At 46.5% G+C, this 12,998-nt stretch overlaps 1 protein-coding gene across 1 annotated transcript in view; it reads left to right on the forward strand.

The window, feature by feature from the left end:
- The window catches only part of SKI (SKI proto-oncogene), a 94,086-nt gene extending 87,211 nt beyond the window's left edge, over positions 1-6,875 (forward strand). The window contains exons 5-8 of the mRNA XM_012570419.5: positions 1,185-1,453; positions 1,820-2,121; positions 4,119-4,349; positions 6,252-6,875. Of these exons, the coding sequence (XP_012425873.5) occupies positions 1,185-1,453; positions 1,820-2,121; positions 4,119-4,349; positions 6,252-6,440 (991 nt within the window). The 3' untranslated portion in view covers positions 6,441-6,875. The remainder of the gene's footprint in view (positions 1-1,184; positions 1,454-1,819; positions 2,122-4,118; positions 4,350-6,251) is intronic.
- The last annotated feature ends 6,123 nt before the right edge of the window (positions 6,876-12,998 follow it).

Raw genomic sequence — 12,998 nt, forward strand, 5'->3', positions numbered from 1 at the left:
TTCCCAGGCCCCTGTCCGTGGTACCAGCTCCAGGCTCCCAGCACAGCTCCATCCTCCCCCCTCCCCACAGTGCCAGGGAGGCTGAAGGGCAGCAGGGATTTCCCCAAACCCTCTGTGTGCCCTGGCCCTGGGGGGTCCTGGCTCCTGCCAGAGCGTCCAGACACCGAGGCCGTGCTCTGCTCTTGGAGAGGAGCAGCCCTGAGGGAGTCACCCACAGCAGGTGGGACCTTGGTGTCACACTGAGAACAGAAAGTGTCAGGGCAGTTCGACATCCCTGTGCCAGACTGGAGCTGTGCAGTCTGAAAAACCTTTGAGCCTGATCTCTGCCTGAGGGTGATGATTTCTTTGGAAAGTTTGACTTAAGTGACCAGGTGTTTTTAGGGAATATTATGGAGAACATACGGTACTGCCCTTATGAACAAATTTCTTAGAAGCTGTGGGGATTGATTTTTAAAAAAGGAAAATAGAAGGGAAAATGCCTATCAGTATATCCCAATTTTTTAAACTAGGTAGGGAGAGAAGTGGTGCAAATGTCCTTGGCATCCCTGTGAGAAACTTGGCTGATTTCAGTATTGGATAAAACCCACCTACAACAGCTCCAGCAGAAATTTTAACTGATACCACATCATGTTCTGGGTACTGAATTGAAGTTGCAGTCTTTGCACTGCTTTTTGCAAAATTCCATGTGCTTGATGTCATGTTAATGCTCCCCTTTAACACCGAGGTTTAACCAAAGGCTTGTTGGTTGTTGTAGCTGTGGTTTTACACACGGACACTCAGGTGTGTGCCAGAATCACAGAGGCACAAGAAGATGCTTTTCCACTCCATGGTTTTCCTTAAGGAATTGCTGTTTTGAGTTTACAAAACATTTGTGGATAGACAATAGTCCAGTTGGTTAAAACAACAGTGCCAGGAAGAGCAGGAGGAAACAGCTTTAGGACTTTTAGGCTCTGGAAGATCTCATCTCCTTGATGCTCTAAGGATATGTGGCACTTGGGATGGGATCCCTGGGTTTAATGAGGGCAAAACACTGAACAGTACCATGGGCAGGTTCTCAGCTGCTGTAAATCCGTGGGATTCATTGCCATTCCCGTGGGTGTTTGCAGTGTAACTCTGGGTGGGAAGCTCTCCAAAGCCAGGAATGTGACCATTTTCTCCTTCCTTTTGCCTCCCCCCTGGACCAGCTTTTACTCCTACAAGAGCTTTGAGAGCGCCGTGGCCCCCAACGTGGCCCTGGCCCCTCCAGCCCAGCAGAAGATCGTGAGCAACCCCCCCTGTGCCACGGTGGTGTCCCGGAGCAGCGAGGCCCTGGGCTCTGCCCAGCCGAGGAAGAGGAAACACGGCACAGAGCACACGGCTGTCCCCGAGGCCACCGCGGCCACCGCGGCCACCACCGCCCCCGAGGAGGACAAGGAGTCGGAAGCAGAGATTGAAGTAGAAACCAGGGAAGAATGTAAGTGGCACTTGTGGCTGCCTTTATTTGGACTGGGTTTTTGCAGGGGTTTCTGTGGGGGTTAAATGGAATTCTGGAAGCCCAGTGCCTCAATGGTACCTTTGTGACATGAGTTGCACAGTCACAGTTCAAACAAATTGAGCTCAATCCCTTAAGTCAAGGTTGCATTTTCATTATTTTTCAAGTATCAAAGTATAAAATGAGTAGGTTTTTCATTTCCTTTCCTATTTAAAATTGATTATCAAGTGTCTCTGTACAAAAGGGCCTCAGCACATTTTGAGCTGTATAATATATATATGAGTTGTATATAATTATGTCTTAATTATTGCCATTTTAAAATTAATTTTCAATGTTTCTGTTTTCCAGTCACCTCCTCCTTATCCTCGCTCTCGTCCCCATCCTTCACCTCCTCCAGCTCTGCCAAGGACATGAGCTCCCCTGGGATGCAGCCCCCGGCCCCCGTTAACAGCTCCTACGAGGTGGCTGCACACCCCGACCCCCACAGCAGCGGGCTGGAGGCTGAGCTGGAGCACCTCAGGCAGGCCCTGGACAGTGGCCTGGACACAAAAGAAGCCAAAGAGAAGTTCCTGCACGAGGTAGTGAAGATGAGGGTGAAGCAGGAGGAGAAGCTGAACGCAGCCCTGCAGGCCAAGCGCAGCCTGCACCAGGTAAGGCTGCCCTGCCCTGCCCTGCCCTGCCAGGTACAGCCCAGCAGGGAGCTCTGAAAAAGGAATTGCCTCATTTTTCCCAAATAGCAACAGCCTTTGCTGGGGCTCTATTTGTAAATCCAGCCGGGAAACTAAAGCACGGGAACCAGTCTTATGTTTTTAAGCTTGCCACCTGTTTTTCCTTGGGTTATAAATCCATGGTTACCAAAATCAACATCTTTTCATTACTGAAAAAATCTTCTAGTCCAGCAGAATTTATTTTGTTTTCATTTCACTGAACAGGAAACATTTCTGGAGGCTTTAGTTGGAGTTTTAAAGGCTCTGTGAGGGAGGGTGTTCCTGGGACACGGCCACAGCTGAAGTAAGGCCTTTGTCAGGCATCCCACTGGCCACGCTGCTGAGCTTCAGGCAGGGAAGCAGCTCCTTATTTCTTATTTCTGGAAATCCTGGATCCATCAGTTGTACCCATGATCAGGCAGGGCTGCAGGTCAGGGCTCAGCACAGTGGTGGGGGAACTGCCTTTTATTTGAGCTGGGGTAAAAAGTGCAGAGAAACAGAAGAGGGAGCCAGCCAGGGTAGAAGATTTGTGTGTCCTCTTTGAGGATTTGGTGTGGAGCTGTGCCCAAGCTGGGGCTGGAATCCATGGGATGGAATAACTGAAGGCCTGGTTTGATCGAGTGTGGGAGACAAAACCAGCCCTGATGCTCTCTTTTTTAGTTACCCTGAGCAAATTGCTTAATTCCTTTGTGTTCCAGTAAATCTGTGTTTTATTTTATGTATTTAAAAGTAAACTTTTATGTGTAATACCTAAATAGTGTGTACTTAAAGCAGGAGTTACATGAAGCAGTTGAGCGATAAGTCAGGCCCTGTGTCAGGGGCAGGGGACTCTGGTGTCCAACCTTTGTTCTCCATTTGGGAAGGGGTGGGGTCCCAGTTCCACACACAGAAGAGAAGTTTGTGTGTGTGTGTGTGTGTGTGCATTTTGAGGTGTTGTGTGTGCATTTCCAGAGGCATGGCCAAGCTAACTTCCAGCCTGGCTGGGAAGTGAGATTGTCAAAAGAGTGAATTTCCCATGACCCTGCAGTGCTACTTCACAGCAACGGGGGCTGAAGGGTTTGACTCGGACAGGGAGGAAATGCTGCTTCTGGGGTAAAAAATAGATCTTTAGTTTCAAATTTAACCATTTAGGAAACGTGAGCCACATCTCTGTGCTTGCTGTGAGCATGTAGTTTAACAACTTAAGGGTTTCTTTCTTTGCACCTTGAAGGTTCCTTATCATTATCACTTCAATTAATGGTTCCCTCATGGATTTGATATTCCAAGGCAGCAGCTCCCAGCCTGGACATGGGGAGTGGCAGTTCCCAGAGCAAAGTCTGATTTCCATTCAGCTTCAGGTTTTAGCCTAGAGTTTCCCAGCTCTTGACAGAGCAGTCCATGAGCTGGTTGTCAGGAGTCCTGGGGCTCACCTCAGTCGCCTACAGCACCCCAGAGCTAGGAAAGACACAGTTTGTGTTCTGTCCTTGCCTTGAGTGGATTTTTGGTGGGGGGCTTGATAAAATGGAGCTGATTTCTGATGTCCTGTTGAGCTTTGCTGTACACAAAGGACACTCAGAACTGCACTTTCCACATTGTGCATCTTCAGAGCCTTCAGCTCCAGCCCAGGCACTGCAGTCGGGTGGTTTGGAACGTGGAGCTGGTGCTGGAGCTCTCTCCAACTGCAGTTCATCTTTATTCAGGCCCAGATGGTCGCAGCTATTCTGCTTGACAAAGCAAAATGGGGCTGTAGCGCTGAGCTTTTTGTTATCCTGGGCTTCAGGGTAGCTGGAGTGCAAGAACTCCGCAGGATTTAAAGGAGAAGGGCTCGTGCAAAGTTCAGAGAGGGGTTTAGCCATGGGCTGCCTGGGTCACAACCAGCAGGAGGTGGGACTGTGGTTTGGATGGCTTCCCTTGCAGCTCTGCTTCCTTGCACTCACTCCTTACCTGCTTCTGTGTCCCAGGAGCTGGAGTTCCTGCGAGTGGCCAAGAAGGAGAAGCTGAGGGAAGCAACCGAGGCCAAGCGCAACCTGCGGAAGGAGATCGAGCGCCTGCGAGCCGAGAACGAGAAGAAGATGAAGGAGGCGAACGAGTCCCGGATCCGGCTGAAGAGGGAGCTGGAGCAGGCGCGGCAGATCCGCGTGTGCGACAAGGGCTGCGAGGCCGGCAGGCTGCGGGCCAAGTACTCGGCACAGGTGAGGCCCAGCAGGGGCTGCAGCAGCTCCTCAGCTCCCTCCTGCTCCCAGCCCTGCTCCTGAGCTGGGACAGGCAGCAACAGAGGGCAGGGGCCAGCAGGAGTCCAAAAAACGGGGCTTGAATTTAAACTCTTTCCATGCACCTGCCACAGAGGTGTGCAGGGCCTCCCCTGTTAAAGGGAGCCCTCAAAAGCGACTGTTTAATTTGTGTGTATTTATATATACTTCAAATACTTTACATAGTTTAACAGAGCCCTGAAAAGCTGGTGGCAGAGGGAATTCCAGGAGTGCTGGAGCAGCCTGCTGTGAGCCACAGGTGCTCCTGGAGGTGGGAGCTGCAGGTCCCTGCTGTGGTGGCTTTAAGGGAGGAGGGGAAGAGCAGAAGCAAAGCTCACAATCTCCAGGGCTCTGATAAGGGAAGGGGAGTGGCCGCCTGCTCCCGCTGAGACACGTCTGGCCAGGAGCAGGAAATGATGTGGGGCTTCCTCTCAGCATCACAGGATGTCTCACTGATAAGGGGTGTCCAGACTAAACAGAGCCTCCCTGGGGCTGCTGTGCTGGGCGTGCCCCCAGGCCCTGGGGAGCAGCACCAGGGCAGGTGAACACGGCCTGGGCTGGGCCTGGGGGTGACTCTGTGACACTGGGCATTTCCAGTCTCTTAATGCATTCCCTCCTTTAAGCTTAAAGGCTGAACATCACCTCAAAAAGAACTCAAGAAACCAATTATTCCTCTTTTCTGAGGCTGGGCCTGGCAGGTTGGCAGTGTCCCCTGCAGCAGCCCCCTGTGATAGCCACCCCTGAGCCCCCCAGAGCTGTCCTTGGGCAAAGGGCACGTGGCAGCTCCTGTTTTGTGGCTGGCACAGCTGGTAACAGAATTCCTGTGAGTAACTCACTCCCAAGGCTGAATTTTATAAGATGTCATTATAACTGAAGTTCTTAAGTCTTGAGAAATTTTAAAATAAAGCTTTATACACCCTTGTAGCTACAGCTTGGGGTGCAAGAGGAAGTTGGTCACATTCTATTTTTGAGGAAACCGCAGTTCTCTAGACACTCAGTCTGACAGAAACAGCGTCAGGCCAGGGTGAGAGAAGGCAACAGAGTCAGGGTGGAAATGCCTCTTTAAGTACTTTAAGTGTAGGCTTAAAGTACTAGATGCTTAATACCCATTGAGGAGCTGTGGTTTGTGCCTTCCTTTTTCTTACCTTGATACTGAAATCCAAACATGGATGGGGGGAGGTTTACCTGCATTTTAGCCCAAAATGTTGGAGGTTTCCTTTCCTTGTTAAATGGCAATCTTTGCTGACAGCTGATATTTCCTTTCTCACTGGGTACTGCTTCTCTGATCCAGCCCTGGGGGTTTTCTTTGCCTTTTCTGTCAGAAAGTACCAAACAGGGAGATCGGGAAGGCCGAGGGCAGCTGCAGGTCCTGCTGGGAGCAGAGTGGGGACACTCATATCTGGGAGGGCCTGGCCCATTAGCAGCCAAGGCCCTTTCTGGTCACTTCCATTAACAATCATTGCAAAAGAGCTGAAAGTGAATCCCCTGTGCCAGCACCTGGGGTTTGCTTTGCTGAGCTGCTGTCACTGCCTTAAGAAATAGCAGTCATGCTTGAAGAAGTGACCAGAGTTCTGTGGCACTAAGAAATTCTTGAACTGTTTCTTAACTCTTCTGGTTTTCACCTTCCTTTCTGGAGCTGGAGTCACAGGGAAAGTTTAGCTTTCAAAGCTAAGCAAGCACTGTAGTGCAGTAGTGCATGGAAAAAAGGAACAGGGAATTCCTTCCTCAATCTTGATAATCCTATGCGTGGAATACACATTTTCTTGCTGGCCCTGTGCAAGGTGTGTGGGGAGGCACAGGCTCTGCCCCAGCCCGTGTCCCACAGCCCTGTCTCCTGTCCCACAGATCGAGGACCTGCAGGTGAAGCTGCAGCACGCCGAGGCCGACCGCGAGCAGCTCCGCGCCGACCTCCTGCACGAGCGGGAGGCCCGGGAGCACCTGGAGAAGGTGGTCAAGGAACTTCAGGAACAACTGTGGCCCAAAGCCAGCAGCCAGCCCAGCAGTGAGAGCACCTCGAGCCCCATGGAGAACTGACCCCTCATCCCCCAGCACAGGGAGGGAGAGAGTGGGACTGGGAGTGCACGTGTGAGTAGTGGTGTCCTGGCACACACTTTAGGAATATGGATTCTCAGTAGTTGGAAGGCAAATGTTGTTACTCTCTAGAACAGAAGCACTGAATTCCGCCTCTTTTTTTTCCCAATCCATATAGCACAACATCTTACTGTGCCTAGAAAACACAAAGTGTTTGTAAACAAAATACTTTTAAGTCCACAGCAAAATTTTCTACTGGCAAACTCTAAGCAAAGCAGTGTGGTCCAGCTAAACCCGGAGTCCAAGGTGAGCACGGCAGTGGCTTTGTGTTCTCCTGCCTGTTGGAACATTTTGGAATTTAAAAACAAACCGACTTTTCTTATAAGCTATTTAAAATAATTCATTACACAGACTTGGTATTAAAAAAAAAATTAACAAGATTTTTATAATGAACCTTTAAAAGCAAAACAACGACAAAAAAAAGACAAAAAAAAAAACCTTCGATGCACAATTTTTAATGACTTTATAGGCTTTGGGATTCTTTGTGCAGAAGCCCCTCTGTGGTGATGATGCCATCCATGTCAGGAGCAGCTTTCCAGCCATCTCAGAAGCCATCGCGGTTCCATCCCATCACGTGGGTGTAGGAGAAGTTCAGAGTGCTTTTCCAAGTTGATTTTTTCCTTAGAATGAATGATGTCCATTTCCTGCCCTGGACACAGGAAGAAGGGAAGCTGCAGGAGTGTGCAGGGGGTGAGGGGAGGAGAAGGGGTTGGCTTGAGAGCCCCAGCCCAGCCCCACAGACCCCCCTGTGTTCAGAGACTTCACCCAGGAGCACGTCAGCCTTGGGAAAAGAGAGAGAGAAAGGAAGAAAGGAAGGAAATGGATGATCAGTTGGTAGAGGAACAAAGCAGAGACATCTGTGTGTTGAAGTCATTCTGAAAAATCTTCAGCTTTCAGTTTTCTGGAAAACTCATCTTGTTGCACCATCTTACCATGAATTCAGTATTTCCCTGCTTCCATTCCGAACTGTCAGTCAGGATTTCTGTGCCCAAGGAGAGTCCAACGTTGCAGTGTCGGATACTACAGAACAGAAAACCAACATTTTTGCTGCTGTGAATAAGCCTACATCTTTTTTTTAAAAAACTTTTTTGTTTTTAAAAAGAGAAATTACTTTAATTTTGGGATCCAAGCCGCAGCCCCGGGATACAATGCAGCAAACCATCACTGCCTTGGGGGTGGTGCTGAGGTTTTTTATTTTTTTTTAAACCTGCACTTTTCAGAATCTTACTCTGCATTTTATTCCCTGTTTCTAAGACGTACATGTCAAGCATTTGAGATTCTGCCCTAACAGCTGTGCAAACCTGAACCCAATCTGCCACCACTGACACCTCCCATCAGCATCCGTGTAAGCAAAGGAGGATCCAGCAGGTCCAGAATCCCCAGAGCAGGAATTCCCCCTATGCTGCTGGTTCAGTTAGAACCTGGTTTTGTGGCTGTGTATCACCCAAGCTGGGGAGCAGCAGAGATGCTCCCAAAAGTGTTTAATAAATAAAGCTGGTGCTTTACTGATCAGGAGAAAATTAATTTTTACCCATAAACACTCACCTCTGACACACTCAAGCAAGTGAAAATGTGATCTGGGGCTGCAGATGTGCCTTCCAGCTCATTTTTCCTCTCAGCATCTTCTCTAGGCAATGCTGACACTTTTTTACCTTAAAGAATAATAATTAAAAAAGAAAAAAGAAAAAAAAAAAAAAGAACCCCCTATGCATCATCATACCCAGAGTTATTCTAAAAGAAGAAACATATTTCCAGTAGTCTTTGTTTGCTTTTGGACATTAATGCAAACCATGTAAGCTTCAAAATTATTTCCCAGTAGACAGAAAGCGGCTTCCAATCCTAAAATTATGGTATTTACTTACAGTACATTAGAGAGATTTTTTTTTTTTTTAAACAAGAGCTGTTTGCTTGAAACCATTATAGTAATCATTATAGTAACTGTGAGCATTAACAAAGAAGTTCATATATATGTTTTAGGTACAAAAAAGAAGACATACGAAAGGAGTGGAATTACTGGGACAATGTAAAACTGTTGGGAGCAAGAAACAGTCACACCAAGTCAATGACCTGAACCTGTCTGTGGATACAGGGGTTGGCCCTTGTGTGTTTGGGATGCTGGAGACTGACTCTAGGTGCAGATCTCCTTCTAAAGTGCAATGCAAAAGGAATTTTGATTATGCTTGAGCAGGTTTTGTTTTTGTTTTTTTTTTAATGTGGGGTTTTATTTTCTTTGTATGTTTTTTTTCTGCGATTATTAAATCATATGCATGGATTAAACTCTGCCATATAGTCATTAATGGGCATTATTACTGTCTTATGTAAAGGGGTTCTTTTGTTATGCAGTATGCAGAAAAATGTTCTCAGCCTTATGATTTCCAGATCTGTATTATCCACTTATTTCTTCAAGGGAAACTAAACAACTGTAGCTGTAGCTGATCATTTTTGTGCATTTCAAGTCTCTTGTGCTCTGCTTTACTGCTGTGTTGGGAACCACACAGAGAACAGACCCCGCTCCTGTGGTGGCTCATGGAAGCCTGGCTTTGGAAATTTTGCTTGTTTGGGTTTTTGCCCCTGATATGTGATAGTTTCACTCCCTTCATAGTCCCCAAAAAACAGCAACATGTCCATGTCCAGCTGTTGTCTCCCCGAAAAAGCCACTCACTTGAGCACACCTTGAGTTTTCCTTTTTGTGTCCAGGGAAATGCAGTCACTCACTGGGCATGAGACTCTCACACATCTGAAGGAAGAAAATCTGCAGTATTTTTAAAGGAAAAAAGCAGAACAGTAGAATAGTCAATCACCACCAAGCAGCCTCACCTGTGCTGCACAGGGTCCCAGGGGCAGCACAGAGTCTCCAAACCAGAATTACAGCTGGGGCTTTCCTCCCTGCCCCACTCAGTCACTCCATGCAGGGCCATCCATACCTGCAGGTGAACTCACCCCAAGACTCCCCAGGATTTGCTCCTTGGGAGAGAAAGGCCATTTCTAGCAATTAAGTTCAAAAGCATGAAGATAAATAAGGTGCAAGAAGAGCAGGAACAAACATTGTCCAGCAGCAGCCCCTGCCCAGGAGGAGCTCGCAGGGCTGGGTCTGGCTTAAACTGCCGGGCATTTCCTAATAACCATGTGCAACAATCAGTTAGTTCATTCTGCAGGACAGGGCAGCTATTTCTGCAGTGGGATTTATTTCTAATTCGAGTCCTTAGCAGTGTCTCTGTCCCAGCCCCAGGGGATTCTGCAGGGGGCTCTGCAGAGCAGCCCCCCGTGGGAAGGTGCTCGAGGCCAGGGAGCTCTGGGGTCACTCCTGTGTCTGCAACACCTCAGTAAAGCTGTGCCAGCCTGGTCCGTGGAATTCCTCTGCTGCAGCCCCACTCCATTCCCAGGGACAGGGGCTGCCCCTCCATCCCCCCATCTTCTGTGCTTTAGTTTCCTTTAAGAAGTTCCAAGGGAGAAGAGGTGTTTCATACAGGCTGTTGACTCTCCCTGTACCTACAAATATATTACTACTTGTATATTCAGTTTAATTACTCCTTGTTTCTATTACTGAACGAAGATTTAACGAAGGGAAAAAAAAACCAACAGCAATAACATTCATATCTATGGAGCAGCTAACTCTATACATAATATTCTGCTTTTCAAACAGAACTAGCCAATGTAAAAAAACATTAAAAGTAAATTCAACATGTAAATACTTTTTTTCATTTTACACTGTTGTATTATAAGTGTATATGGTGTTTACTTTTTCAAAACTCTTTCTTACCTGGTAGTTGTCTTGTTTTATGAGTTGTGTTTTTAACTGAGAAGAACCTTTGCTGTCTGTTAGGAAAAAAACAAAACAAAATCTTTTTGCAAGTTTTCAATGTGGGTTATTACCTTTTCTCCATCATTTGCATTTTAGTTGTCCTTATTTTCACTGTAAAGTATTTTATTACCAAAAGGTTGGTTTTTGTTCCATTCTGCCCTCTCAGCAGTCCATGTGTTTTAGAGAGAAGTTTTTTGTTGGCTTGGTTGTTGTTTTTGGGTTTTTTTTGTTTTGTTTTGTTTTCTTTTTTTTTATTGAAAGAATTCACAGAAATGACATTTTTTCAATTGAAGAAAAATAAATCTTTACATTTATAATAGCCAATAGCATTTCAGCACATTTTTGTTATCCTGATCTCTCCTATGCTGCTGCTAATGACAATATTATGACTTACTCTACTATTCTAGAACTATTTTTATGTAAGTAATGTATGCTTTCTTGTTTATAAATGCCTGATTTAAAAAAAAATAAGAAAAAAGCTTGGCATATTTATCTATTTCGCTGTGTACCTTGATAGTCCTTTTCCACCCCCTTTTCCACGTCCCCTCCCCCTGATGCAGATAATATTGTAAAATAAAGGACTTTATGAGATTATGTATGAAAATAGCTATGCTTATATACCACAGTGACTGAATGTACAGTGTATAGACGCATTACCGAAAATAAAATTGTTTGTCCAGAAAAAAATAAAAGAGCTCTGGGATGTTTTTGGAGTTCTCTGTGCTTTGCTGAGGTGCTGCTCCCCCCTTTCATGATGATCCCACAGCACCTGATCCCTGATTTCCTGAGAGCCCAGGAGAAGGACCTTCCCCAAGGCCTCACTTAACAAAACCTCTGCAGGGCTGCTGGAAGGAGGCTGGAATTGAACTGGGATCACAGCATTCCACTGTGTGGGGAAAATCTAACACTCCAGTGAAATTTCCTTGGAATAGTGAGAATTGTAAGCATAGAGAAGTTTGTTCTAGGTCAAAGAAAAAGAAACACAAGAGGGGAAAATGCAAAAAGCAGGAGATGGAAACATATGTCAGAATAATTCTCTCATGGTTTTCTGAGAAGTGGCTGCAGAATTTCCACAGCTCTGGGACATTTCTGAAATGCCTTTGTAAAGCAGTGGAAAAGCTGGAGAATGAGCAAAGAGCTTAAAAAAATAAATCTCTTCTTATTTGAGACTCACCCAGCTTTCCAAGGGGTGGGTCTGTGCCCTAGATGCAGCTCCACATCCTTGGGGAGGGATCTTGTGCCCCATATGCCATCCACGTCCTTGTCCTTCCACCTGCACAGCCTTACTGTGACTCAGGCTCCTGAAATTCAAAGTTCAAATAACATTGCTCCTGCTGTTCCTTCTCAGAGAGACTTGTCAGGGTATTCCTGTTCCAAACTAAATAGCAAACTAGATTTGGTTTGATAAGGCTTGGTACCAAAGGCTGAAAAAATGATATATTCTGTCTCCAAGGACCTCTGAGTGCAACAGCACAGACTGGTAAAGCCCAGTCAAGCTGTCTTGTAAGGTAAGGGGTAACTAACTGGGTTTGAAAATTCTGGTTCTGCTGACAAAATAACTTCAGTTTACTAGGAATGAGACACATTAGGATTGAGATCTGAACCTGCTCAATAACCAAGTGAGCTGAACTGACCCAAACTCAAAGTAGCTGAAATAAATATAAATAGAAATAAAAATCCAGTTTCCTGAGGCCTGGAGTAAAAACTTTTCATGATTTACTCAAGAGCTTGTGTTACCCATCCATCAGAAAACACCACTAAAAACCCAAACACAGGGTGCACATGGCAAATCCAAACCTTGTGTGGGGCACAGCTGAAAAGAGCCATAAAATCCCACAGATGGGGTTAACCAGAGCACCCCAGTGGTTCCCAGTGTCCTGTGAGCAGCCCCCTGATCCCAACCTGGCAGATGGAGCACAGGGAAGTTCAACACACACAGAGCAGGGAGAGGCCTGAGGGATTTTGGGGAGAAATGAGATTCCTTGTTACTGCTCATGGGATTCAAAGCAGACCTTTTAGGTGCTACCACCTTCAATTGCTGAAAAGACATTAAAGAAGCACATCCTGCAGGGAAGGGATCCAAGGTGTGGAAAAGGACAGGAATCTGGGAAGCAGCAGAAGCCCAGGAATGCCAGAGTTAATGGAGACTGAGCTCCAAGGCACTGTCAGGAGGAAGAGCACGGCTCTAATAAAACCCAGCTGTGTGACGTACACGCCACTGGAATTTTTATGAGATGGCTTATGTGCACTTTAAGTATTACCTGACTGTAATGCAAATTCCCACACACTTTTATTTGTGAGGGAAAAAATTTTCCACAGCTCTCTGGGCTGGACTGGTTGAGCCCAATTGTTCTGCACAGCATCTGTGGGGTTTCTGGCTCATCATTTTGGATTTACCTTTGTATTTGTTTCTGTTGAGTTCAGCTCCTCAACCTGGAACCTTGAGAATTTCACCTTTATAAAACTGCCCCAGACCCACCCTGGCCCAGCCATCCCAGTCCTCTGGCCCTTCCACCACTGCCCTTCCACCTCCCATACCTGTGCAGTGAGGAAGATACCAAGGAACAAGAGGACACCTGCACAAGTCAAAAGAAAATGAGGCTTCACTTCATCAAAGGTCAGATTTGCTCCAAAATCTCATTCCTGTAAATACCATAAGGATCATAAACTTGAGTGACCATGATCTTGGGAAGAAAGTT

Source organism: Taeniopygia guttata, chromosome 21 (genome assembly GCF_048771995.1).
Source record: "Taeniopygia guttata chromosome 21, bTaeGut7.mat, whole genome shotgun sequence".
In the NCBI taxonomy this organism is placed as follows: domain Eukaryota; kingdom Metazoa; phylum Chordata; class Aves; order Passeriformes; family Estrildidae; genus Taeniopygia; species Taeniopygia guttata.